Source organism: Athene cunicularia (genome assembly GCF_003259725.1).
Source record: "Athene cunicularia isolate RWA chromosome 2 unlocalized genomic scaffold, athCun1 chr2_part2, whole genome shotgun sequence".
Lineage (NCBI taxonomy): Eukaryota > Metazoa > Chordata > Aves > Strigiformes > Strigidae > Athene > Athene cunicularia.
Genome location: NW_020799096.1, coordinates 5,766,869 through 5,792,768, shown reverse-complemented (window position 1 = coordinate 5,792,768; position 25,900 = coordinate 5,766,869). Strand labels below are relative to the sequence as shown.

At 45.5% G+C, this 25,900-nt stretch overlaps 1 protein-coding gene across 1 annotated transcript in view; it reads left to right on the top strand.

The window, feature by feature from the left end:
* The first annotated feature begins 6 nt into the window (after positions 1–6).
* LOC113477518 (endonuclease/exonuclease/phosphatase family domain-containing protein 1-like) overlaps positions 7–25,900 on the top strand; it is a 26,055-nt gene continuing 161 nt past the window's right edge. The window contains exons 1-5 of the mRNA XM_026843830.1: positions 7–862; positions 5,638–5,644; positions 8,727–8,729; positions 12,375–12,383; positions 20,889–20,899. Coding sequence (XP_026699631.1) covers positions 9–862; positions 5,638–5,644; positions 8,727–8,729; positions 12,375–12,383; positions 20,889–20,899 — 884 coding nt within the window. The 5' untranslated portion in view covers positions 7–8. The remainder of the gene's footprint in view (positions 863–5,637; positions 5,645–8,726; positions 8,730–12,374; positions 12,384–20,888; positions 20,900–25,900) is intronic.

The following is a 25,900-nucleotide window of genomic DNA, read 5'->3' as shown; positions in this document are numbered from 1 at the left end:
GTGGTGAGATGGGGGGCAGCCTGGGCTGCCACCGCTCCATCCCCCGCGACCCGGCGGACCTGTGCCACAGCCGCAAGTTCAGCGCGGCGTGTAACTTCAGCAACATCCTCGTCAACCAGGAGAGGCTCAACATCAACACGGCCACGGAGGAGGAGCTGATGACCCTCCCCGGCGTCACCCGGGTGGTGGCCCAGAACATCGTGGAGTACCGGGAGTACATCGGCGGCTTCAAGAAAGTGGAGGACCTGGCTCTGGTGAGCGGGGTCGGGGCGGCCAAGCTGGAGCAGGTGAAGTTCGAGATCTGCGTGAGCAGCAAGGGCAGCTCGGCACAGCACTCGCCCAGCTCCCTGCGCAAGGACCCGGCCTCGGAGCATCACCTCTCCACCACCAAGATCAACATCAACACCGCCACCCCCGCCCAGCTCATGAGCATCCGCGGAATCACCGAGAAGATCGCCAACAGCATCGTGGACTACCGTAAAGAGCACGGGCCCTTCAAAAGTATCGAGGACCTGGTGAGGATGGACTGCATCAACTCCTCCTTTCTGGACAAAATCAGGCATCAGATTTTCGCGGAGCGGTCCCGGCCCCCCTCGACGAACACCAACGGTGGCCTCAACTTCACTGCCAGGCCTCACCCCAGCCCCACTTCTCTGAGCCTCCAGAGCGAGGACTTGGACTTTCCTCCTGGGGGTCCGACCCAGATCATATCCACTCGGCCCTCCGTGGAGATGTTCGGGGGGGTGAGAGACGGCAGACCCGTCCTGAGGGTGGCTACCTGGAACCTGCAAAGCTGCTCCCTCGAGAAAGCCAACAACCCAGGCGTGCGGGAGGTTGTGTGCATGACACTGCTGGAGAACAGGTAAGAGGCAGCACCTGACCTGTAGGCCCAGCACTGTGCAGGATTGTAGTTTAAGGCCTTTTGGGCTTTGGGCACTCCAGACTCCCATTGTCATCCTAGTGAGACTTGCTCCTTCCCAGAATTATTACATGTTTCCCACTTATTGCACGGAACCCTGCTTGAGTTTTAACACTGGGACTGTAGTGACTGTCCCTTGATAAAGCCGCTATAGCCCCTGGAAGTTGCTGCACCTCCTGGGGGTGTGTGTGTACACACATCTGTGCTGGGAAGACTGAGCTGTTGAGGTTAAGACATGGCAGGCCTCATAATGGCTGGTCAAGGATTGTTTCTCTGTAAAGAGCCCTTTAACAAGTCACAGAGGACTGTCTTTCCTGCCAGAAGCTGTGAATAGCAGGGGAAGGGCTGTTCTGCATGTACCCAGTTTCTTACGGTGTTTCCCAGAGCATCTCACTGCCACTTTGGGAAGCAGGATGCAGCGCTACATCAGCCTCTTTCTCAGCTGCCAAACTGAGACCTGCTAGTGCCTCTTCTCCAGAAAGTCTTGTCTGGGTGGTGACCATCAGCATCAGAGCTGTAGTCTGCACTCCCTCGGATCTGCTCCTGAAATCAGAAAAGCTCGAGCACACAGGCAGGATGGTTTGAACTGTGTAACAAGCATGGAATGCCACAGCTTGTCCCACAGGAGTGACACAGCTCATTAACGAGCAGTCATGGGGTATCTGCTGAGCTGGAGGGGCTGCTCACCCTTGGGGGTGTGAGACATGGAGCAGCTGCCTGGGGAGTCTGTGCTGTCCCCATGCCAGGCGGGCCCCTGATTTCACGGAGCTAGCGGGCATGGAGCAAGGTCTGTTTATGGTGTGGTCAAGTGGGATGGTGCTTCTGGTGTTAATGGCTGAGAAGCTGAGAGTTTTTTGTTGTGTTTTTTTTTTTTTTTTTCTTTTTTTTTTTTTTCCTCTTTGAGTAAGGTAATCAGGCAACTGTGCTGGGGATGTCTCTATTGCTAAACTTTGTTTGATACAGAAATGTAAGAATGCAATCAGGATTTTGAAATAACTCTCACCCTTTCCTCTCCACATGTGAATTCTGTCCCAGCTGGTCTGGTATCTAGTTTACGGCACTGGGAAACTAACTTTTCTCTCTGGTTTCTATTCAGACTTCCAGCTGGAAATGAATAGGAGCAGGGGACTCTTGGACTTTGGCAAAAGCGATTATGGTGGAGAGGGGAAGTCCTGATGAACTGTTATCTCTGGCAGTGCCGAGAGCTCTGCCCTTTTCCAGTAATATGCTGAATAATGGCTCTTGTCGGTTGCAGAGGTCAGGCACACAAAGAGGACAGTGGCAGTGATGTGGCATCCTGCGCTGCGGTACAGTATTTGTGGTCAGGGATACCTCTGCTGAGCACTGCTTAGGAGCCTGATGCTTCTGCATAGGACACATCTGTCATCTCGTGGCCACTGCTGTTTGGTAGCCAAAATGGAGATGATAGGCTAGCAGGAGTATTCAGATGTTATTCTGATGGCTTCAGCCTAACATCTTTAAGGATTCTTTGACTTCTCTGCTAGTTCAGGTATTCCATACTTCCCCCTTTGTCACTGCTCTTGTTCTTTCATGGGCAGTTGGTTGGCTGGAGAAGACCTTAGGATGAAGTTGGGTGGAGTTGGGCATCAGGGTAGGGATCAGAGGCAGACAGACCTGCTAAGGAAAGAAACTTTGCTGATTTTCACTAGTTTCAGGATTATTCTAATAATCCAGTTTTGGAAGAAAAGTGACTTTGATTTATTTATTTACATATTTTACTTTTTAGGGACCTAATCCAGTAAAGCGTTAACTGTCAGTTCTGCATCTTCAGCATTTTTTTGGGGGGGAAAAAAAACCCCAAACCATCCCAAAACACTCCACCTATTAAAAGAGCTAGGCAGAGAATACAACTCACACAATAAGCCCGTGTTAGCCCAAGCTGGCCACTGTGCATTCAGAGTATGGCCCTAGCAGTTTGTTTTATTTTTGCTCTTAAACTGCATGGTACGTTGTTTCCATCTAGCTTAGCAAACAGGTACTCAGCTGTACTGTGTGGTGTGAAAAGTCTCTCTGACACTTTGAGGTTTAAGAGGAGCCTGATGCAAGTACTTGATTTTGTTTTGTTTTATTGCACGTAGATGTGCCATCAATCACACAGGGATAGTACAATGCAATTGTTTTCAGTGTTTGATCAAATTTGAGATAACATGAGAAGCTGGAAAGAAATGAGAGTGATGTCCATCCACACACAAGCCTGCAAAACATTCCTGGGAAAATAAATGTGGGAACAGAAAAAAATCATCACAATGCAGGAAAAAAGTATATGTTGGGAAAAGTCATACTCATCACCTCAGGCAGGAATTTCCTCATGCTTGTTCTAGCATTGCTGAGGTCAGTGAAGCTTTGCAGCTGTAAAACGGCCTCAGCTGAGGCCAGAAACTGCTTTTCTGTGGGTGAACACCATGGTCTCCCTTCTGGCTCCAGTCATGTACCCTGGGAACTGATAAAATGCCTTGCAAACTAATCTGTGCTCAGGTAAATCAACTTCAGTTGATAATCAGCTGGAGAAATGAATCTCTTGCTTCTGCTAGCAAGAATACACTGCTGCACAGGGCTCACCAGCACTTCAGCCTCATGAAATCCCTAGGGTGTGTTTTCAAGGCGCTCTGCGTGCTCAGCAGATGTCCCACGTGTGTTACTGAAGTCTACAGCTACGGCCCAAGCTGTTGCCCGGTGGATCTGAAGGCTATTTAGTCTGGCAGCAGGCAGATGCTCTCACAGCTATGCTGATGGGCACCGGCTTGCTGACGTACTTTGCGCACAACCACCCTCCTGTACGTAAGTGTGCTCCTGCAGGCCAGTCCCTTGTAGTCTGGGGTGATCCCAGAAGCTGGAGGACCTGCCTCATCTGACTTTTTAAGTGCAGGAATAAAGCAGAGCAAGTCAAGAAGACAGTATTAAAACTGTGTAAAGAGCAGTACAGAATCTTAATTTGAGATTTTGGGGACTTTCATACCACTTGAAAGGCTGGTGCGGGGTTTGCTTTGGTGTTTGTTTTTTTCATGACCAGTTCACAGCAAGTAGCTTGGAGACCCCTTGGGCTTGTTCTTTCAGACGTTAACAACGGGGAAAATTACCGCTGGTTTCCAGGTGAGGCTAGAAGATGAAAGTCCTCCTGTCCTCAGGCCCTGCATAGCCTTGGCACTAAAGGAACAGTTGTGCAGGAAGGAAAGAGGGTTGTGCTTTCGAAACAAACAAAAGGCAAGAAAATATCATCATGTAGAGTAATCTGCTGAAGGGAGAAGGGAAAAAACCACCTTCAAACTTTCACACGTGTATCCAGAAGTGCTACATTTCTGATGAGCAGTAAAGGGAACATATACCAAATCAGTAAGTATGACTACTACTGCTAAGCTATTTTGAAATTCATCGCTGCAATACAGAAATAATGAAATACAGCAAGGTCCTCACCTTCTTTCTCGTATTACAAGGATCTATGTTTATCACAGTGTTTGGAGTGCAGGAACGAGGTGTTTTCATTCAGAGGACTAGAGGGTAATTTTAGAAGAGCTTAACATGATGAACGCAGAGGCGAGTGTGACGCATAATTGGATTAAAGTATCAAATGTGGGGTAAATTTGCCCAAACCTGTGACATTTCTTGCAGGTGTGGTTCAGCAAAGCTAGGATTTGTTGACAGGGGGTCAGAGCTGGCATGTCTCTGGGGATGCAGGTCATTCCCTCCAGCAGACTGCCATGTCCTTTCTGTTCTCAGGAGATGAAGAAAACAACAGCTCTTCCCACCAAAAAAGAGAAAAATGTAGGGTTAGTGTATCATGATTGAAAGGGTGAGCAAGTTCAGGTCAAAGGCAGCAAGTGTTTTCATGGGGAGGATAAGTAGCCCCAGTGGAGATGTCTCCTCGGGCCAAGGTCAGTGGAGGTACCCCAGTGCTGTTCTGTACCCCATGTCCATAGGGAAGGGCACTCAGAATCACAGAATCATTCATGTTGGAAAAGACCCTTGGGATCATCGAGTCCAACCCTCAGCCCTACTTTGCAAAGTTCTCCCCTGCACCATAGCCCCCAACATCTCATCTAAATGACCCTTCAACACCTCCAGGGATGGTGACTCCAGCCCCTCCTTGGGCAGCCTGTTCCACTGTCTGAGCACTCTTTCTGGGAAACGTTTTTTCCTAATGTCCAGTCAAAGCGTCCCCTGTTGCAGTTTCCACTCATTCCACTCCTCACTCATACCTGCCTCAGGCCTGTCCCTCCTGGCCGTAAATGGAGCTCGTGACTGCTGTGACACCCCTTAACCACTTTTTCTGGCTGTTGTGTGCCGGGGTGCCTGCTGCATGACTGCATCAAGAAGCATGATGCAGGTGTTTGCAACACCGGCCAGTACACAGAGCATGCTGAAGGTGCATCTTCTAATTTAATTGCTTGCTTGAAATTTTCTAGTAGCCGAGGGCACTGATCAGTTGTACACCTTTCCCAGCACTTTTTGCAGTCGAGTTTTTCCAGCTGGTTTTTGTTATGCATTATAATATTGAGTGGTTTTTGTTGTTTTTTTTTTTTTCTTGAAAGCACACTTTGCAGCTGAGTAAATGAAAATTGATAGAGGGTCTGAAAGCCAGAACTGGCACTCCCTCTTTCTGTCTCTCTCCCCCTGTGTCGCTCTCAAAAAGCCCCCAACAACAACAAAAAAACAAAGGGGGATGTGTGGGGTGTGCAATATGTGGCAGGAAAATGGTGGAGTACCAAGGTTGAGACTCAGGTACATGAAGCCCAGCTCAGGTTCCTTCTCTATGTCAAGCAGTTCAGGTAGCTCCTTCCCTCTGCTGCTTGCTTTGGTCAGAATCTTGGTGTGGTTCCATCATCTTCTAGATGAAAAAAGTGTAAGTAATAAAGGCTTAACACCTGTTGCAAAAATCACTGAATTGTAAAAGAGTTCAGGTTGGAAGGAGCCTCTGAAGATCATCTGGTTCAACCTGTTGTGGGAAAGGGAGCCTAGATGAGGTTATCTTGCACCTGTTTAGTTGCACCTTGGAAACCTCCAGTGATGGGGACTCTACCATGTCTGTGGGGCCATTGTTCCTGTGAGTAATTGTTGTCACTGTAAAAATGTATTTCTTACATGTTTGTAGAGTAACAAATACAAGTACCAATATAAGGTTTGTATTTGGCACACTGATTAATTTTTTTCTCTTCTTGGTTTAGTTTCTTGGACAGCAAACCTCTGTGCTTACCCTCTCAGATCATGTCAGCCACTTCTTCTCCCAGCTTTGTGAGCTGTTAGCTGTTTTCACTTTGGTTAGATAGAAACATAGAGGTGTCTCAAAAGTAAGAAGTTGCCCTCTACTTCTGTGGCTCTTCGGAGACCCGAACTGGTGTTCCTGCTGGGGGACGGATGGGTAAACCTCAGGCCAAAATTGCCTACTGGGAGGCAGCGGGTGGACGGGCAGTCACTGAGTAACCCTCACTATGCCACTATACTCAGAAGCTCTTTTTCCTAGTCCTACCTACCCCAGGTAGGTGTCACAGGGGAGCAGTCACCCTAAGCATGTCCTCTCATCACCTAAATAAAAGGCAAGCTCCTGAACCACCCTCTGGAGCAGCCACCTCCTGTGCATAAGGAGCTGAGGAAAAAGCCATTTCCTTCGGGTCCCCACACTAGGTGATGGAGGCAGGAGAAGCACGTTCCCATCGCTTGCCTGCATTAAATAGAGTGGTGACTTTGTTTTTGTGTCCAGTCTCTTAATCTGGACTAAAAGGTTGTGTAATGCTTACAGGGGGCAATTATTTACTACAGGGGCTTGATGCTTTGGTTGGAAAGGGTGTGGTGTGGTACCTTGCCTGCTGGCTTGTAGCCATGTTTCCAGGCAGGACAATGGAAAGGGATCATGCCCCTGCCAACAGACAGTGTTGCTTTTTCTCACGTTCCTCACAGCAGTGTATTGTAGTAGTAGTGATGGTTATACTTGCATGCTTTGTAGGCTCCATGCCAGCCCGTAGTTGTTATTTCTACTTTGTCGCTGCAGCTCTTGGTGGCCCAGCAAAGCCCTGAGGTGCATCTGTTTTATGTCTCTTTATACAGCCACTTGTTTTTTCTCCATCGGGTTAATACTAGGCTGGAGCCTTGCCAAGAATAATTCCCCTGCAAGAAAAGATCAGGAAAGAGGGTCTGGCTTGAGTAACCTGGCCGTGCTAATAAGTCTTAAATGGCAAAAGAACAAATACACCCTCTCCTCCTGTTGGTAATAGGGAGGAAATCCTGCCTCCTGTGACTTCAGGAAAAACTTGAGAAAAAAGTAATTGTTAGATGGTATCTTCTATGTGTACTTGAAAAACGGATTTTTATGAGCAACAGAAATGCAGATGCATGTAAACTCACCATTAATTTGCACATTCTAATACCTCTGAGGACAAAAAAATGGGGTGATGGAAGATCTGCTGTGCTTGGGGTTTTGCGGTTGGGGTTTTTGTTTTCTTTTTTGGCATTTTTTTGGCCTCTACCTATATGAGACAAGGAATATTTTATTTGCTGAAGACTGAAACTGTGCTCTGGCAGGAGAGAGCAGCAAGATCTTTTTGGGTCAGACCCTGAGTTACATCATTTCCTGGTGAAATGAAACTCTACTGATTTACTCCTGTTCAGGATTTGGCCCATTCCTTTGCCTATGTCAAATCACACAAAGTCTGCGGAGTTCAGTGTGAAAAGGTATGACCATCTCCCTAAGGCTAAGGGCTCCTATGCAGTGCTGCTCCCATCTTGGGTAGGGTTCCCAGCCCCTATTGGGACTGCTGCTGGGGAAACAGGTGATGTCAATTCATTAAATTCCATTTCCAAACCTGTGCTTCATATGGATGCAGTACTGAGATGGGCATCGCCTGCTCCTCCTCTAGGAGGCGGATTGCTCACTCAGGATACTTTGCAACTCTGGAGTCTTTGAAGGAGAGATCAAAAGCAGTGGGTGGACTTACAGCAAGATCATCAAGAGTGTACACCATCCTCCGGTCCAAGCTCTTGCAGAAGGCATCTGGAGCCATGTGCTCCACAGGAGGCCTTGGAGGTGGATGCACGGAGCTGTCTTGATCCTGCTTGGTCTCTGTTGATAGCTGTGGGTCTGGTGGGTTTGCCACAGCCCCCACAGCTTTCCTCTCTCGAGTGTGACACAGGGATGTAGGACAGGCCCTTGAAATCACCCCTGAGTAACCTTCCCAGGGATTTTCTCTTCTAAAGGGGGATCTGGGCATCTTGTTGACTTTGAACAACTGCCTCAGTGTATTCCTTGAACATCTGAGAGGCTGTATCTAACCACCTATTTTTATCTGCTTTAAAGTTGAGGATGTGACTGGGAAAATGGTATAGTTAAAGGCCCATTTATCCATATAAAATAAACCTTTTTTTTTTTTCCTCCTTTTTAAATTCATAATCATACCCTGCCACTGTTACTTGTGCTGTAAAGCCTGGACTAAAATGGAACAGATCAGTGGGGAAAGCATTTGTTCATATATTATTTTTTCTCCCAACATGTGTACTTGATACATCTGGCAGCACTTAATGGCTGCGTAGTTTCAATCCATGCCTTCTGGGCTATTCTGCACTTTTATTACATGTCACTGGATTCATGTTACAGATTGCAGGTATTTTGGTAAACCAGAGCTGCCAGCCTACTCCTGCAGATCCAGCAGTGTTTTCTGCATTCCACACAGCAAAGATTAAATGGATTGGCTGATTTATGGTAATAAATTGGTGAATTAGTAGCAATGCTTTACTGCATGCTCCTGAAACATGAGCAGAGGCCACAAGGCTATAACCTCATCCTGCTAGACTTCTCAGAAAGCTTGTGCTACATGACTGTAGAAGACAGACGAGGTATCTACATATAGGGCTCCGTCCTGTAAACAGAAATCTTTAATGCTCTGTGATTCTTCTGCGGTTTGGGAGCTTACAGTACAGCTACAGGAAGGGTGGTTTTCTAGGTTTCACTTTAAAAAGAGCAATAGGACTGCTCCTAAAGGCAAAAGATGCTGCTGCTGCTGTTCTTGCCAGGGAAGACAGACCAAGGGACTGCAAACACGAGAATTAAATACTCCAAGTTCCTGAGAAGGTGCAAGTGGAAACTCCATCAGTCCTTCTTAACTAGAGGAAAACGCTCTACAACCAAGTGCTGGTCTGGCTCACTGTGAACACGGGTCTGCAGCTGTGTTAAATGGGGACATTTACAAGAGAATCTGGTTTTACAGATTTAGCTGCACCCTTCTTGCTGGAGTTGGGCTTCAGTGTGTTTCCTACAGCTGTGTGGTTGGGAGGACCCTGCTTCTGCAGTCTCTAATTAGCGTTTCTCTGGGAGTCTTGCCCAAATAATGATTTCAAGGCTTGGCCAGATAAGCAGAGACAAGTTGATAGACACAGATTACAGTGTGCATGTAACTTATTTTTAAGTCTCATTGTTCTTCATTGTGATGCAGGTGTAAGCTGACAGACAGAGGCACAGTGTCCTTACTGAAATAATTACAATATGCTGCAGTAATTTCTCAACGCTATTATATGGTGTGATGATGGAGACAAGAACCATGGCAGATTATTAATAACAGTGCTTAAAAATAGGAGCTCAGTGGCTTCTTCATTTCCAGATTTATTATTTTACATGAGGGACTTTACTTTGTGTGAATAATAGCTGGCAATCCCCACTGATTTATCAGAGAATTAAAAGTGCATGGTGGCTTTGCTGAGGGGAGGGTGAGACCTGCCAAAGACCTCCTCTCCTACGTTGGAGGTGTGGATGTGCTTGCCACCCAGCTTCGGTCTGGTCCCTCCCTCGTCTCTGTCCTGGGTGATTCACGGTGGGTTCTGAAATGCACTATACGGTGCCTAGAGCAGGGCGGGCATCATGTCAACAGCAGATGGACAGTGAAGGGAATACGTAGCTGTGGTAAAAAAGATGTTTTCTGTTGAGAAACTGTTTCATGTCACCCTTGGCATATGCAGCATATCCATGTACCAGTCAAGCGGTGTGACATTTTCAAATGGCATGAGTGTTTTAAACTGCTCGGTCACCGTCGGGATGGATCAGTGCCGCTGACCTCCTTTCCACCCCAGCTACTGGGGGTTTTGTGCAGGCAGGAGCCTGGCGTCAGAGCCGAGCTGTTATTTTCAGTGCCTGTGGTAAAATTATTAGAGGCCAGTAAGTAAGAGAAATACATTTACCCTGCTTGTGCCCCACTTGTGTGCATGTTCCAGAAGCTGAACTGTGTATAAAAATATAATTTAAAAATAAATTAATTCCTATGAAAAAATACATTTGGGATTATATTGTTATCTATGGTAATGATGGCTGGGAATACAGTGGTAACTAAATGCACCGTATTTGCAGTGGAATAAATGCAGCCAGCTTGTGCAGATCGGCTTGGAGTCCCTCTGTCTGATGCTGCCTGGCACCTCCTGTCTGGAAGGGAGCCTCATGGCTATGCCGGCTGTCTGTCCGTCCTGTCTCTGTGTCTGCCATGCAGTAGGGGGGAGAGCACAGTAATGTCCTCCTGCTTTTTGTGGGGAACATCCCACAGGGCAAAGCTATTCCTGGGAGCAGTTCATACCGTAGGTTTAAGGATACAGATGAGGGGGAAGAATTGGAAAATTTCCTTTTGCTTCTGCGTGGCTATTTTTTGCTGTGTTTTTATAGGCGTTTCAGGTAACATGCTTGAGCTCTTGTGCAAATTTAGCTACAACAGCTGTCCAAGCCGTTCACAGCTGAACAGGTTTTTAATGGGTTACTGAACAGCTAATTGATCAACAAGGCTATTGCCATGCGCTGTGGTGGCAGCTTTCCTCCCCTAAATCCCGTGTGCTCGCGACACGCTGCCAGTCCTGCAAAGCCGCCGTGCCCTTTGCTTAACAAGGCAGGGGACAGCATAAACCTCTCCCGACTACAGCGCAGAGAGGCTGTTGCTTTTGCTTTCAGACTTATCCTTCGACTCGTTTATATTTATAGCTCCGTTTTTCCCATTTCCTTGTCGGTCAGTGTGTCGCAGGCCTGCGGGTGCGGAGGCGCAGGCGCTTGCCCACTGGCCACTGAGGGCTTGCTCCAGCCCTGCTCAGGGTAATTGCCGGTCAGTGCCCTCCCTTCCTCCCTTGCCCAGGCTTGGCTGGCGTAAAGGTTAGCCAGCTTTCTGCTGAACTGGAAGCAGCGTGCTGTTGGATATGGACTGGATGTTAACTTAGAAACCTTGTGTTTGGTTTCTTTATTTATTCTATTTAAGCAAATAAGACCAAGCGTGGCTCTAGTTCAATGCTGCTGAATTGCAGGGTGTTGGGGCAGAAGCAACTCTGATCTGATATTGAAAAATAAACTGTAAAATAGGCAAGTTTGTTGCTGTTATGCATGCAAGGTCAGATTCATAGGTTTGCTGTCAAATGACTACCTTATCTTTTTTTTTACCTTCTAAGCAGACAAAAATATGGAAGAGCATTGAACCCCTGTCAGGGAGGTTAATCTTAGCTGGGAAGGACCCGTGTTACTTGATCTAAACCAGTTTGCATTTTAAACAAGGCAGCAGTTTTCCAGTGGTAATACCATCTTAAGCTAACATAGGTAGATGTGGCTCTTCCAGTGGAGGAAGTGATGGGGTCCCACCTGCATGAGGACCACGTTAGGGAAGTTTTTGAGCTGTTCCTCTCTTGTGGTGCATGGGGCTGATGGTGGTGAGGCAAACACCAGCACTGTAACACATGAGAGAGGAAGTACACTGTGTCTGCAAGAGATCCCCGCCACATATAAAACATCAGAGCTGCTGCTGAATGACGTGTTAAAATAATTGCTATTGGCAGGAAAATGCTGCAGTGATACCTGACTACCCTTTGCAACTTTTATGCTGACCAGCCCAAGTTTAGCTATGGTTCTGGCAGGAATGGTAGTGCAATTTTTGGCTATCATCTGTCTATCTTCCTGCTAGTCCTTTGTACAACTCCTTCCCTTATCTCTAGCTGTGTTTACACTCCCCTTTCATAATCAATGGAGACTGCGCTACCAGTGCTGCCTGCTGTCCTCCGCACTGGCCACCCTCCTGAAAACACGGCATTGAGCAGTGAACAGCATGTGGCTTGGGTGAGGGTGAAGGGGTTGGTACTGCTGGCTGACAGCTCAGCCTTATATCCAACACATCTCCGAGGGATCTCTTGGTAAAGATTACCCTTTAGTTACCAAAAAAACCCCATGATTTCCTGTTTTAATTGCTTCTGACTTCTCTGTTGCAAAGCAGCGCCGCAGAAAAGGAAACTATGGCTTAAAGGACAAGATCAAGGTTCAGGGATTGAACAGTCCTCAGTCAGCAGCTTGTGGATTTAATAGATATTTGGACAATTTCCACACAGAGCTGTTGGCAGTAAAATTCTGGAAGCGTTGTCAGTGCAGGAAGGTTGTGTTTCCCAAGCAAAAGCCACCTCTAAGCATGTGGTGTTTCCCATTTCTTTTTTAAACCAAGACCACTTGGAGTTGGCTGTGGTTTGACTTGCTTTTCCATGCATTTTTGACTTTTTTGTGTGTGTGTAGAGTACAGCAGCCTTTTTGAGGAGCTGCATGCAGGGGTGATGCTGGCCCTCTATATTGCCCAGCTGGGTACTCGTTTGGAAAAAAGAAAATGAAAGTAAGAAGATGGGAAGATTCCTATATATTGATTGTCCATAGGTTGAAGGGAAATTGCCTTGTAAGCCTGCCTTTATCTTTGACCTGACCTTCAAAGCTTGTTCGCATAATCTGAACATGACCCCTGTCCTCGTCCTCTTTCCAGTCCTACTGAACCTAAAACCTTTTCACTGGCTTCACTGGGCTTTTAAATTGTCTTGCCACACTTCGACTGCTTCCAGTTGTTGCAGGTGTTTCTTGATCATGCCTTTGCTTTCACACCATGAGGGATGAATGATATCATTTTCCACTTACAAGGCCGAGGACTTCAGTTTCCTTGGATTATCCCCGTGATATTTCCCCCCAAAATCATTCTGACACTGTCTTCTGGTTCCAAGATATGCTGCCGCATTTCCTTCTCCTCTGCTGAAGCCTCATGCCAGTCAGTTTGAAAATCAGTACCTTTTAAGATATCTCAAGTTTCAGGCAAAACCTGCTTGAAAACTGCAGCCTTGCCATTTATTTCAGGAGTGTTACGAATTCTCGCAAATAGAGGAGGCGCCTGTACTGTTACTTTAAAGGAAAAAAGTATTTATGTTTTTGATTTCTGTTTCTCAGAGTTACTTGAAGCTCTGCAGAAAAATACCGCGTTAATTTCTTGATGTGTTGGAAGTGGAATTATTTTTAACTTGCGAGAGCAGTTGTTTAAATGGAGGTTATATGGATGTTAGGAGCTTAGCAGCACAAGCGCTCGGCATTTTTTTTTTCCTATCTTCAGTTGAGCCTATCTGATTATGCTGTACGGGTGCATGCCACACTGAGAGTTTACGATTCCTCTTCCATATGCATCTTATCTTCCTAAAGATAGTGTCTGGAGACGTCAGCTCTGTGAGGAGAGACTGATGAATTTATATCAGAAGAATCTTTTTGTCTAGCAGCGCTTCAACACGACACGTTGTTCAGAATATCTCTTAAAAATAGAAAGTACTAGAGGAATATCAGCTTTGTCACGGCAGTACCATTTTTCTTCAGTGCCTAAGTACAGCTTGATTTGGATAAACCCTGGTATTTGTAGGAGAAAGCCTGTGTTGTCCATGTAGGACTCCCTGTGCCACTGTTTTTAAAGTACTTATTGGTACGTTCTGGGGGATTGTTTGGAGTCTACAGTCAGATCAGCACTAAGCGTGGGTACTCTCTTAGTTGGTGTGTAAGTGTGGTTTCTGCTAGGAATGTAAGCATGATGGTCTGAAAACTTCAGTTCTTCTGAAGCAGAGATTTGTCAGATGACTATACTATCATTCTGGGGTTTGGGGGATTTTTTTTTTTCCCCCCCTGCTCATAAGATCTTCCCAGGGTCATTATAACCTAAAGTCTTGATCAAATGTTGTCTATAAACTTAGCACATCTATTTATCTGCTGCAGGGCAATTTCATGTTATTGGGGAGCAAGGGTCATACAAGAGCTTGAATCCATTGTCCCGAGAAAGCAGAGAGATTGTTGCTTCCATTTTTATTATTCCCAGTGCTTGGTCCAAGTTTCACCTCCTAAGTCTGCTTCTCAAAACTGGGATGCTCCTGGGAAGTATGCCAAATCCAGAAGTTTGTTTCCATTGAGTTGATTGTTAAATTTCAGACAGTTTGCTTATTCCTTGTTTCCATCCTCCTGGATGCTGCATTCAGTCAAACGCTGCAGCATATTTCCCTATCACCCTATTTTTACATCCTGTTTTCCATACTGATATTTTGTCTTATGGGTGCAATGCATAGGTGTTAAATAATTTGTTTGATTGTTTTTATAGATTGTTTCTATGGCACAACTTTAGGAGGCAGTCGTGCTAACAAAACCTTTGCAAGACACACCTCTTCAAATAATCTGAAATGCTTTCCATGGAGCAATGATTACTTTATCCTCAGAGTATTCAAGAAATGGGAGTGAGATCAGTGTTGTGAAAGGGTTATAATTTCTGCTCCATGACTTTGTAGGCCTGCAGGTGCTTAAGCACCATTGAGAAGAATCATTGGAGCCCTCTTTATGTTGCTTTATGTCCAATATTGAATCCAATAAAATAGTCACTGGTGCTCAGTATGCAATGTTCTCGCCCCTGCTCTCTGGCGGTGCCTGCATTGCCATCTACACCATTTCTCCAGTGGTTTTGGGGATTATAACCTGTTTAAGCTGGAGAAGATTTGTGGCAAACCAGAGGAAGGGATGGCATCGTAGTGTCTGTCAGGGCATGAGGGCGGGTCAATGGGAAACATCTTTGTGAGCATCTGCATGATCCTGTTTCATGCCCTGCACGTAGTTCATTAAGAGCAGCTTTATCTGCCTTGGAGCTTGTTACAAAACATGTGAATTTTGTACCACTGTGTGCAGCCCATCAAACATGATCTCCTGTCATACCTTTCTAAGATACGATTGCACCTCAGCTCGAGTATTTGGAGAGCTCTGGGTCTGGACAAGCAGGCTTTCTCATTCCCACAGAAGGCTGGCATTTCTAAGACTGTTTTGTGTTGAAGCCTCTGACCTAAATAAGGTTAAGGATCTGGACTACACAATTAGCATCCAGTGCCAGGAAAAAAAGCTAAGCTGGAGCCACCATTCCCTGCTTTGCCAAGGCCAATCTGTGTGTGGGGCTCTGCAGACCTCTTGCATCCTTATGCTTTAAAGGCCATTCTTATGTCCAGACATCTCTGAGCCTGGCACGCAGGGATACTCTGTGACTGGGAAGCTTTCAAAACTCCTTCCTGCATGTCATTGTGCAGCTGGAAGCTGGGATTCCTTCCAGCTCACTGAAGACACTCTGACATTGTTCCTTCCTAATCCCCTCCTCCTCACAGAGTATGGTTTTCTGGGAGGCTAGCATGTTCCCTTGCTGGCTTTCCACACGGGAAGACAAGCAGCAGTTCATGGGAATAGCATAACCCTGAATTAGCGATGAGCCAAGGCGGAGGGCAGCTATATGGCGTGATGGTGGTACGAGTGCTCGGGTCTACGGCGCGCTAGCGAGGATGCTTAGCTAGCCGGGCTGGCTCATGGCGGTGCTCCATTTGTCTGCTTGCTGGCCTGCTGACAAGAAGCACAAATGTTCAGCACAGCACAGCTCCTGGGTTGCAGCAGGAAGAAACGATGTCTTTCTTGACCCTGCTTGCAGTCACTCGGGGCGGGGGGGTGGTGATTTGCTATGGGTTTGCTCTTTCTTTTTGTGTGCAAGTAGCCAGGGGAAATAAAAGCAGGTTAATGGGACAGGGGGGAGGGTGTTTTCTACTGAACTGGCCTTTTTTTCTTCCCAAAACCAGGTACAAGGAGAGAGAGAGAACAAGGTAATGAATATATAAATATATTCAAATGCCTTTACAAGGACATCTTTCAGTGCTGGGATTTGACCTTGGAGGTTTGGATTGCATCATTTCTAACATGGTAACCTTGAGGTCAACCCACCTGCTACATGAAGGTGCTGCTCCAGAAGACTTTGTGCAGCTCCTGAGGCATTTGCAGGCCCAAGAAAACAAAGAAAAAAAAAAAAAAAGGATGTAAAGGAAATTTATTCTGGCTAAGTTATGTCACTTTTTCCTGCCTTCTAGTGGGTCAGGACGTCAGGTGAAATGAAAACTCCCAGTATACCTGGCTGTGCTTCTGTTTGCTCTGCTGCCCCTTCTGATATTATTAGCTGTGGGTGTTTGGAGTGCTAAAGGAGTTGATTTGAGGAGGGGAAGCTAGGGTAGAATTAAAGCTGGGGTCTGAGGTGCACAGAGGTGTGCTAGAGGAGCTCATGTGCACAGTGTGATAGTTTGGTTTTTCTTCAGGATGTCTCCTTCTAATTACAAGCTTTACTCCTGAGGACCAGCCAGCTCAATTGGGATCCCTAAATTGAAGCCATATAGATGGAGGAGTCCCCTTTGCAGGGTCAGGCCCTAACCAAGTCTCGCCTGTTCTGAACATTCAAAAATTGTGAAGATGGTCTCTAAAAAAATAACAGGATTATCTTGGAGCTACACTTAGGGTTTTTTGTGAACCACAATCTCACACCTTTTTCCTTCATCCCTCGTATGCTCTGTGGAAAAGGCTACATTCTGTCCCAGAGAAAGGAAAGCTAAAATGGGAGGTGGGTAGGATCCTTCACAGCCGGGTCCCGTGTGATACAAGAGATCTGCTGCTGTGAGCTTTGGGGCTCATCCTGGTACGACTTGAAGGGCACAGCAGTTGGAGGCATGTTGCTGCACCTCCTCCAGCAAACCCACATCCCTTTCGTCTCTCACATCCTGTAGACGTGATGGGTGTTCCCCTTCTTGAAAGAGCGTTTTGGAGCATTATTGTGTTTTGGGATGGGGGTGGGGTAGAGAGGAAAGCAAAAGCCCAAGACCCTGGCTCTTCTGGTTTAGGAAATCAGATCGTTTGCTGGCCACATGAGAGATTTCTTCAGCGCAGAACTGGGGGTGAGGTGGTTTGTGGCAATATTGACTAATTCACAGTAGCAGTGTGTTCCTGCCGGGGGGGGGGGGCTTGATCCAACAAAGTGTTGGCTCACCTCATGGTGTTACCCAACTCCCTTTGCACATTGTCTTTGCATCTGCACAGGCACATGTCAGCCCTGCTTACTCATCAGAAGAGGTTGTCTCCCCAGCCCTGGCTTTCTTGCTGTGTGTCAGGGCAACGTGCATTTATTCGGGTGGTTTATGACTGAGCAGAAATTCCACTGTTGTTGCTGTTGTATGCATGTGGATAACAACTTCTTACAAGGCTGGAAAAAAAAAAAAGGGTTGTCTTTATCTTTCATAAAGTAGCAATTGGTATCCAATAACCTGTGGTGGTTTTTTGGTTTTGGTTTTTTTTTTTTTTTTGCGTAGGCAGAAGGTATGCCGTTTACTGATAAACTCTGTGTGTCTGCTCCTCCTTCATGGTCTGTCAGGCTTCAGATGGTGGGAGGGTGGGAGGTTTCATAGCGCTCCTCACTCAGCTCTTTGGGGCTATGGGAAGAGAAGACCCTGCCACCCAGTTGTGAAGGGGGGAGCATCTCCGCTGACAATCTGTTCCAGTGATTACTCATCCCCCTTTCCATGCACTGCTCTATGTGCCCATCCTGACTATTAAATTGTGCTTCAGACTTAGCAGTACAGTTTTTGCCTGCATTATTTGTGTGTTTCTCTGAAGAGGGGAAGGAAATTTGATATTCTTCTTTCTGCTCCTTTCTCCTACCCTGCTTTTCTGGGAAAGCTGTCTTCAGTATTTTTCTGTGTGGTTGCGTCATGAGGTGTTACGTATTTTGTCATCTCCTCCCTGTGCTCTTCTAAAAGAGGAAGAGATGACTACCACCTCTTCTTGTTTGTAGCCTTCTCTGCCCAAGCGTACAGCTTTCTTCATCCTCCTGTGTAAGTACGTGGTTGTTTGCATGAGTGGCGCTATCCCAGGTGGGATTGCCCAGGTTCATGCATGGCCATGGAGCTTATCATCATTGCCTCTGTGAGCACCCTGGAGACTCGAAAACAGGTTGACTTTGCTCTACGGTGTCACCCAGAGATCCATCATACTTCTCCACTCCATTAGGACTCCCTTTTTCTTTCCTTGAGCTCATTCCCTTGAGGATGGTTCTGCTTCACGGTGACCTTACTGAGAGTGAGATGCCAAATTGCAATCTTGCACTCAGCTTTTTTCTTCAGTGAAGTGCTGGTGAATGCTGCTGTATCTGCTTTCTTTTCTTCATCTGTGATGTGGCTGGTCCTTTGAGTACTGGGGGTTTGAAGCACTGGGGAGAGGATGAGAGGGTTATTGTCTTGTATATGCCATAGTAGAATTATCATTTGAATAGTATTTGATTGCTTAAACTAGTGAAAGGTTGGTGAGAATCTAAGGGGCCATAGGCAGGTCTGTTGTAGGACAAAGCTGCTGCCATGTTCTGGAAGACCCAGATACCTGGTTAGCACCATGCGGGGAGAGCAGCCAGCCTGACGGGGGGGACAGGTGCCTTCTGAGGTGCTGCTCCATGAACTCCCCCTCATCAGAAGAAGGTGAGGAGGGTTTCCTGCTCACTGGATATCCTGGCCACCTGGACTGCAAACCAAAATCAGTCCTACTGGAGGAATTAACATGGTGCTGTGTCTAGAAGCCTCAGTACCCTTATGTGCACTGCACAGCTCATAAAACCACTCTGCCTAGCCAAGTGAATGGCAAGGGGAATTGGTTGTTGCCTCAGAAAGGAGAATGGGTTTGGAGGCAAAGGCCTTGAATTTAGCCATGGAGGAATAAACAAGAAAACAGATGAAATAATCTTTTTGATGCGTGCAGGCTGTGAAGATATGCTAGACTTACGCACTGTTAGAAGTGAAATAAACTCTGTTAACCTTTCTTACGCTGCTAGGACTTGCATAACATCAGGAACTTTTTTTCCCCCTCTTACACTAGTACTGAGGCTGTGTGGTGGGTGCTATTTTTCTCTTCTCTCTATAAAGCAAAAAAGACATGTTTTTTTTGCCTAACCAAGGGAGATAAGAGAACTTCCTCTTATTAAATCCTGTGGCAATGCAATCCCAACCACATAATATCCGACTGAATTTAAGCACGCGGAGACATCTGCCTTTGGCAATTTTTATTTTTATTAGTGAGAGAGAGAAAGACAGTGTTTCTCCTCTTTAAAAGTGAATCCTAGTAACCCCTAAGACGTCTGGCTGGATCCCTGCCTGCACAGGGTTACTGCAGTTCAGGGAGTTCACGCTGCCCGCAGCTCGTGGCAGGCTGCATCCACTCACAGGCAAAGCACCTTAAATCTTTGCCCTGCTTGCACTGTGAAGCACAAATAAGGAGATGGCAAGAATCATGTGTTTAACAAAATCTCCTTTTCATGGCTCTTTGAAAGGTTTTAAAAAGATTTATTAATCCCCAACAAGCTCACAGCCTTTTAAAATTAGAAGGATTTGGGATTTTCGCTTTTAAGTTTACCTGTATCCTCTCTAAAGGAAAACCTTTGGTGACTGGACTGATACAGCAGGATCACGTTTATTGTCCCGTTATGCATCTGGTGAAGCAGATAGACCTTAAACCTTGCTTTAGAGCTTAGTGGATACTAGCAGGCTGGTTAAAGAAAATTCCTCCATAGACACAGCCCTGTGCAATTTATGTAATGGTCATTTCTATAACTTTCTCTATTAACTGGTTACATACCTGTGTTCTGGCTGTATACTGCGACAGTTGTGGCAGTTTACGAGCATCTGTGTTTAATGAGAGCTGTGTAAGGAAATTAATGTCCCTTTGCATCCTCCCAGTCTGCGTGAGGTGCTCTGCTTTTGGTTGGTTTGTTTTTTTGTTTTTTGTTTTTTTTTTAAATAGCATACAGCCTTTTAGGACTAAACTGTAGCTGTTCAGTGTGTTTGTGGATTTGAGAAGGAGGCAGCCTCAAACTTCTGCTGCTCAACAGAGTCTTGCTGAGATGACCATGACGCTTCCCATTGCTGTCCTGTGCCTCTAAACAAGCACTGCTCAGCCACCAGGTTTTTCCTCTGCCTCCACCACTGTAATTAATCCTCCACAAACCAGCATTTGCAAATTGTAATCAAAATTATAGCTAGGAACTATTTGGCTGAATAAAAAAACAAATAAAAAAATAAATTAAAGGGGGTGTGTGCTACAAAAATCAGAACAATGATCCAAATAGCAAAGAGTAAATGCTGAAATAATTAATAATGCATTAATGCTTTCCTTAATTCTGAAGTAGGAGCCCTTTACACTATATAATTAGCACTTATATAATGCAAATGCTTTCATGGACTGTAAAATGTCTAAATGAGACATTAAAAAGTGAGGTGGTCTAAGAGGAGAAAGCTGTGGCCCGGGACTGATGTAGCCACTGATGGTTCTGTCCCATCCCCATCTCTGACATGATGTTGGATGGATGTTGTCACTTCTCTGCAGCTTCAGCCTCATCACCACTTAAGAAGCACGTGTTTCTGAGGCCTTACCGCTAGCTGCTTGTTACTCTTTTTCAGCACCTGAAGGTGATCCAGGTTAATCTGGGAGCTTTTTGTCTACCAAGTAAATTGGCTTCACTTAAACAGATGCCGAATGCAGCTTGCTGAACAGGAGCGGTGACTGCTCAAACCACTTTGTCTGCAGTTGCAAGAGAAAGCCAGACTGTGCCCTGCTGTACGTGTTGGGGCAACGCCTCTTCTGTAAAGCATGTGGAGGTCCACAGGGAGTAGTGTATGAAGACCCCAACTTCAAAACACACAGGCAGGAGAGCTGCTGCATGGTGGGGCTGTGGCATGGGGAGAGGTCCACCAGTGGTCACCCTTGGCATCTGGGCAGCACTGCTGCCTGTTGGGGCAGACCAAGCTCTGCTACACGGCCATCCTGGGAGGGCAGATGTGGTCAGCACGGTTGTGGTGCAGGCATGGGGAGCAGGTGCCTGGGTGGTGCTGCTGTTGTGTTTCAGTGTGATGCTGTTCTGCTTGGTGATGTCCAGCCACACTACACTATTTGTTATCAAATCGGAACACTTGGCAACTGATGCTATGGTGCATTTGGGTATTGTTTTTTGATTACTCTGACAAATGCAGTGGTTGTATTTGTCATAAAGAAGTGGGAAAGTCGTGACTGATGCCCTTGAACTTGCAGGAATTATTCTAGAAATGACATGAGGTCCTGGTTTCATGGCTGTGCTGCCCATTTGCCTGGAGGTTCAGGAGACTCCACTTTGATGGCAGTCTTCTTGAGCTTCCACAGCATATCACTTTTCCTTGTGACCGAAGAGAAACTGTGAGCTGCCTTGCTCCTGTGTACAGCCCTTAACTGCAGGGAATTGTTTACTAGGCATCCCATTGTACATGGGATTTTTTGCAGATACTGACTGAAAGATGGTTAATCTGCTTTAGTAATGATGCCCATTATTGCTAGCAACATAAGCTTCTGTGTATGTGCCCATATGACACTCTTAATTTGAAATTTGTTATTCCAAATGTATTTTACAATTTAAAACTTTCAGTGATATCTTCCATGATAGAAACTTCAGATTTCTCCTCTTCTGTAGAAGAAATAGTTCGTTTTAATAAGGCTCCTTAACTGACAAAGTTAATTCTGATCTCAAAGTCATGAGATACTAGAACAAAAAGGCTGCTGTGGTAAGTGAATGTAAAAGAACTGTGCTATTTTCCAAGTACATATTAGAACAAGGGAAAAACCTTCTGCTGTGCTTGCTTCAAGGGAATTTTTAACACATCACATTAATAAACTCATGCCAGGAAATGCCACACTGCTTAGGAGCTCTGCAGAAACTCAAATAAAGGATTAGTCGCCCACCATCTCTGCCATTCCTGAGGTGACTGGTTTTGTGGTGGGTGAGACATCCCTTCTGTAGTATCTTTTGGTCTAATGTTTCACAATGGCATATAATCTTCTATAGAGAGCAACTTCAATCTTGACAGTAGCTTGCAGCCCAGAAAACTTATGAACCACCAAGGAGATGCTTATATGGACAGTGGTGGCATCCAATTATGTGAGATGAGAGTGGGGGAAAAGGCAGAGAACCTGTTTGCCTTCTTTACTATGTGTCTTACTCTGTCCTCTGAAGAATCTGGCACAAGCTATTGTTGTGGTGGGAGAAAGAAAACATCACTTGACCCACGTGTCTAGTCAGATAAACATTCCTATGTCAGCAAAGACCACTGTGGTAGTATGTATTTGCTACACAGGGTAATTATCCTTTATGGTGGGTAGTAAGTTATTATGTTCCGTAACAGTACGTAATCTGGGGGAGTGGCTGCCATGGCAGATGGTAGGCCTTTGATCCAGAAGATCCCGGAGAAACTCAGCTGAGTCAACAGAAGCCTTATGAAGTTCAAAAGGAAGCACATCGCCTAGCACTGCAGGTAAAATAACCCCTTACATTAGTGCAAGTGGGCAGTTGGCTGGCTGGGGATTTTCTGAATGACATTAGAAGAATCTTCCTCTCTCGGAAATTGGTGCAGCACTGGAAGAGATTGTCTCCAGGCCATGGAGTCATAGTGTTTTGGAGGTTTTCAAAACTCAGCTGGGTGAAGCCACAGCTGACCTCATGATAGTCCCGTGTCGAGGGGATTGTTGCATCAGACGGTCTCTTTTGGCCAACATTTCTCTGTTTATGGTTCTGTAGTACTCCTGAAGACAGACACTCAGGGTTTGGTTGGTGGAGGATTCTCCTCTTTAAGATGTGCAGCCTCTAGGAATTTTCTGGGATGCAGTAGAAAAAGTGAGTGGTAACAGCCTGTGGAAATAGGCTGTGGTCTGCTCGGCTATATGTTTATGTTGTCTGCTTTCTTTTTGAGTGGTCTGTCCCTGCTGCTTAGTATAGGTCTGCTGGAAAACTCTGCCAGCAAACCAAGCAAGGCTGGTTGGAGGACAGAAGTTGTCTGGGAGAGTGCCGACTCAGCCAGTTTTTCTGACTTTAAGAATTGAGGAAGGATTACATTCTCCCTGAGATTAGAGTTGCAGCTATGTGATGCATCCCCTGGAGGTTTAAATCAAAACCTTTCTGTGTTACTCTGATCCTCAGAGCAAAGGCTATACAAGGTTGTGGCTTTTGGCTAACGAGAGGCTTAAGTTTCATGTAGCTCCCATCACACTTCAGAGTCATTATTAAAGTAAAAAACAACTGGACTGATAGAAAGACCGTCTGGTCTGCTATTGGGTTAAAGTTATGTAAATGCCCCATAAGCTAAATTCCCTATTCTAATGCAGTATCATGTGATGTAGATGCAGCTGGTAGGGTACTTTTGTAATTAGCTCTTGGAAAGGAGGCTTTAAACTTCTTACCCTTATGTGACAGGTGGTTTTCTTATCTGATTTACGCTTTCTGTGGGCTCTTGCAGATGTGACCTCAGTACTGGTTGATTGTTATTTTCTAACTACAATATTCTTTGCATTTCTGGTGACCTAAGAGTGTAGCATCAGCATAAGCAAAATTCTTTATAGCTTGACATCAGCTCCATTTGTGAGTAGCGTTACTCAGTTGTCTTCAGTGTCGTTTCTGAGAGTTAAGGGCCCAGGTGCATGCAAGACAGAGGAGTGCCATCTTCACTGGTGTGCAAAACTCACGTTTGCTCCTTTTGCTCTCTCTGGCCTGCTTCTTTTCACAGTTTTCCATTTCTTTACTTCACATTTTGGAATGTGCAGTTGACCTCACTTTTAGGAGAATGTTCATGGTCCTTCAAAGCTTGGGTACCAAATTGCTCTGTTTTCTGTAATCTGTAAGTTGGTTTAGCCAAGTCACAGTTTTGAGGAAGTCTCATCTACTGCAGCCTTTCCTTCGCCATATGGTAGCGATACTATAAGAGAACGACCCGATTGTTTGCAGTGGATCCTGCTGCTATTCCTGTTTGTGATGCAGTAGATGGCTGTGCTGACTAGCACGCTCAGCTCTGTTGACATGCAAACTTGATAGTGTTAGGTCAGGCCTGTCTAGAGACTTTTGCTGGAGTAGTAATGAAGGAGTGTTATCTTGTCAACCCTCTCCTTTCCCCTCCGCCCCATGTTGACAAGACCTCAGTCACCTTGACAATTTTTTTTCTTCATCTGTCAATGCCTGCCCCTTGCTCTTGCAGGGCACTGCAACATCAAGGTCTTGTGACCGGCTTCCTGAGCTCCACTCTAGAAACACGTTTGGGCTGGCTTTTAGCCACACAGTGGGAAGTCCTTAAAACATACAGACTGTCTGCTAATACAGTTTCTGCTTTATCCTCTACCTGTTGTAATGATGCACTTCATTTTATCCTTTCTGTTAAAATGTCTTTGAATTTCTTAGATAACATAAACTGCTTATGAAAGAGCTGTAGAGAAGAGTACACTCAGCCACAGCACCACTCTTGATTTCTGTAGTGCTCCTTTCCCCTTGTCACAGTGCCTCTCCTCAGTGATTTCATAGCATCTCTCTGAGCACCTCTGGTGCATGTTCTCCTATTTTAGTTGCCAGTGTTTGGCCTCCTCTGCTGTTCAAACAATTCCACTTTGGCAGAAGGTGCTCATACAAAATGCACAATTGCTATGGCGCTCCGCCAGCCTCTTCAAAGTAGAAGCCAACTTTGGAGGGTCAGTGTCTTTGTTAAGAGCATACTATAAAAGACTTTGAAGTTCTGTATCAAGATTTAACCAGGAAGCTTCAATACGCTGCATAATGCCAGGCTAAATTTTACGGATGCTCAGATGCCACCAGCTGATTGTGGTTCTCCTGCCACCGAACTACAGTGTTGCTCTTGGGCCTGTGTTTAACAAAACAAACCGGCTTCCATGGTATTCCTTCATAAGTTTTTTAACTGGGCTACCCCGTTTCTCTGAGAAGAGTATATGCATGTACGACAAGGTAATATTGCATTAAGTTTCTGAAAGCAACTAAGGGGGCATGAGGAGCTTTCACATAAGAGCTTGATAGCATATGGTTCACATACCAGATGGAGAAAGGGAAGCAAGTTATTTCAAATAACACTTTACTGCTTTCCAAGCTCAAGTCTGTTTTGCAGGGACACAGAGGTAAATTCTTCAAGTAAAGTTCCCTATTAATTGCTTTGCCTCCTGAGGCCCCATAATTTTAGTGGCAGCTTTGTTCTTCATGGCAGAATGATAGTGTGGTGGTATGCCCTTTTCCAAACATGCCCATCTGATTTCATTAAGGACTACTCAGTTTTTCCATTGCTGCAGTAGGGCAGGGTTAGACTGGAGAAGGTGCCATTTCTGGAACTAAGAAGCTCTACCTCAGCAAGGAATGATTCAGAAAATCCGGAAAAAGAGCCAAATGCGAGAGACCACTTACACTATAACATAATGCCTATATTTGGAAGCTCTAAGTCACCTTTGATTTTTATGAGCTTCTAAATTTTTGTTTTCAGTCTTGGTCTCCTCCCTTGTTAGACAGATTTGAATAATTCAGTGCAAGTTAAATAACTTGCCCATGTCCAGTTTTAATGACTCAGAAGAAATCAATGTTGCCACAAACACAACACTCTTTGTGAGCCTCTCTCTTCCTGCAGAATTATAAGGAAACAGGCGCCCTTTGAAAAATTAAAAAAATAAAATAAAATCTCAAAAGACTATGAACATTATACAGAGCATTTTCCCTAATTTCAGAACCACTGGACATAAGGTCAACTGGTTTGAAGGAACACATTATGACTCTTAGCTAAATATAGTAAGAAATGCAATATGGAAGAAGGAAAATACATTTTATCACAATATAAATTAAACTAAAAGCCAACTCCCCCTTTTTTTTAATACAGGCAACTAGTTTTGGTTGGCTATCTGTCAGAAGGGAGTTGAAACAACTTGTGTATTTTTTGAGAGTAAATATAACTGTCATCAGATTATTTGTGAGTCGTCCTCCCCCCCCTATCGTCCCCGTCGTCGTCGTGTCGTGTGGCGTCCCCCCCCTCTCTTTTAAAATTAAAAAA